General features: G+C 76.1%; 1 protein-coding gene across 1 annotated transcript; it reads left to right on the forward strand.

The window, feature by feature from the left end:
• Nucleotides 1-203: 203 nt before the first annotated feature.
• On the forward strand, nucleotides 204-634 carry INAFM2 (InaF motif containing 2; the record flags this gene model as incomplete). Its single annotated transcript, XM_057382660.1, has 1 exon — nucleotides 204-634. A coding segment is annotated over exon 1 (264 nt), but the record flags the coding sequence as incomplete, so codon positions are not given.
• Between the last annotated feature and the right edge of the window lie 5 nt (nucleotides 635-639).

Here is a 639-nt window from a genome sequence, read left to right on the forward strand (position 1 = left end):
GCCCGGCTCCCTGAGGCGCCGCTCACCGGGCTCCCCTCACGCCGGGGCGGGAAAGGGGCGGGGCACGGGGGCGAGCGCATGAAGGGGACGGGACTTCTTTTTAAAGGTGGCGCGGGCTCCTCCCCCTGCCCTCGCTCCTCCCCTCTCCTGCCCTGCCCTCCCCTGCCCTCCCGCCCCTCCAGTTGTCCCCTCCCCTCAGGGCGGGGTTGCCCCCTACGCTCCGCCCCTCGCCCCCGGCGGGGCAGCGCGGGCAGCGGCACCGGTGGCAGCGCAGGCGGTACCGGCATGTCCTGAGCGGCGGCGGCGGCCGATCCGGGCCGGAGCCAGCACGGAGGGCTCGGTGGAGCAGCGGGCCAAGGGCCGGGCCCCCATGAAGGAGAAGGAGGCGGGCGCGGAGCGGGGCAAGCCCGCCACTTACACCGGGGACAAGAAGGCGCGCATGGCGGCCAAGACCAACAAGAAGTGGGTGCGCCTGGCCACCGTGCTGGCCTACGTGCTCTCCGTCTCGCTGGCCGCCATCGTGCTCGCCGTCTACTACAGCCTCATCTGGCAGCCGGTGCGCGGCAGCGGCGGCTCCTCCAGCCCCGGCCCCGGCGCAGCCGCCACCCCCGCGCAGCTCCGCGCCGCGCCCGCCGGACC

The sequence above is a fragment of the Malurus melanocephalus genome, unplaced genomic scaffold (assembly GCF_030028575.1).
Source record: "Malurus melanocephalus ecotype Western Australia unplaced genomic scaffold, MMel_1.1 scaffold_577, whole genome shotgun sequence".
NCBI lineage: Eukaryota > Metazoa > Chordata > Aves > Passeriformes > Maluridae > Malurus > Malurus melanocephalus.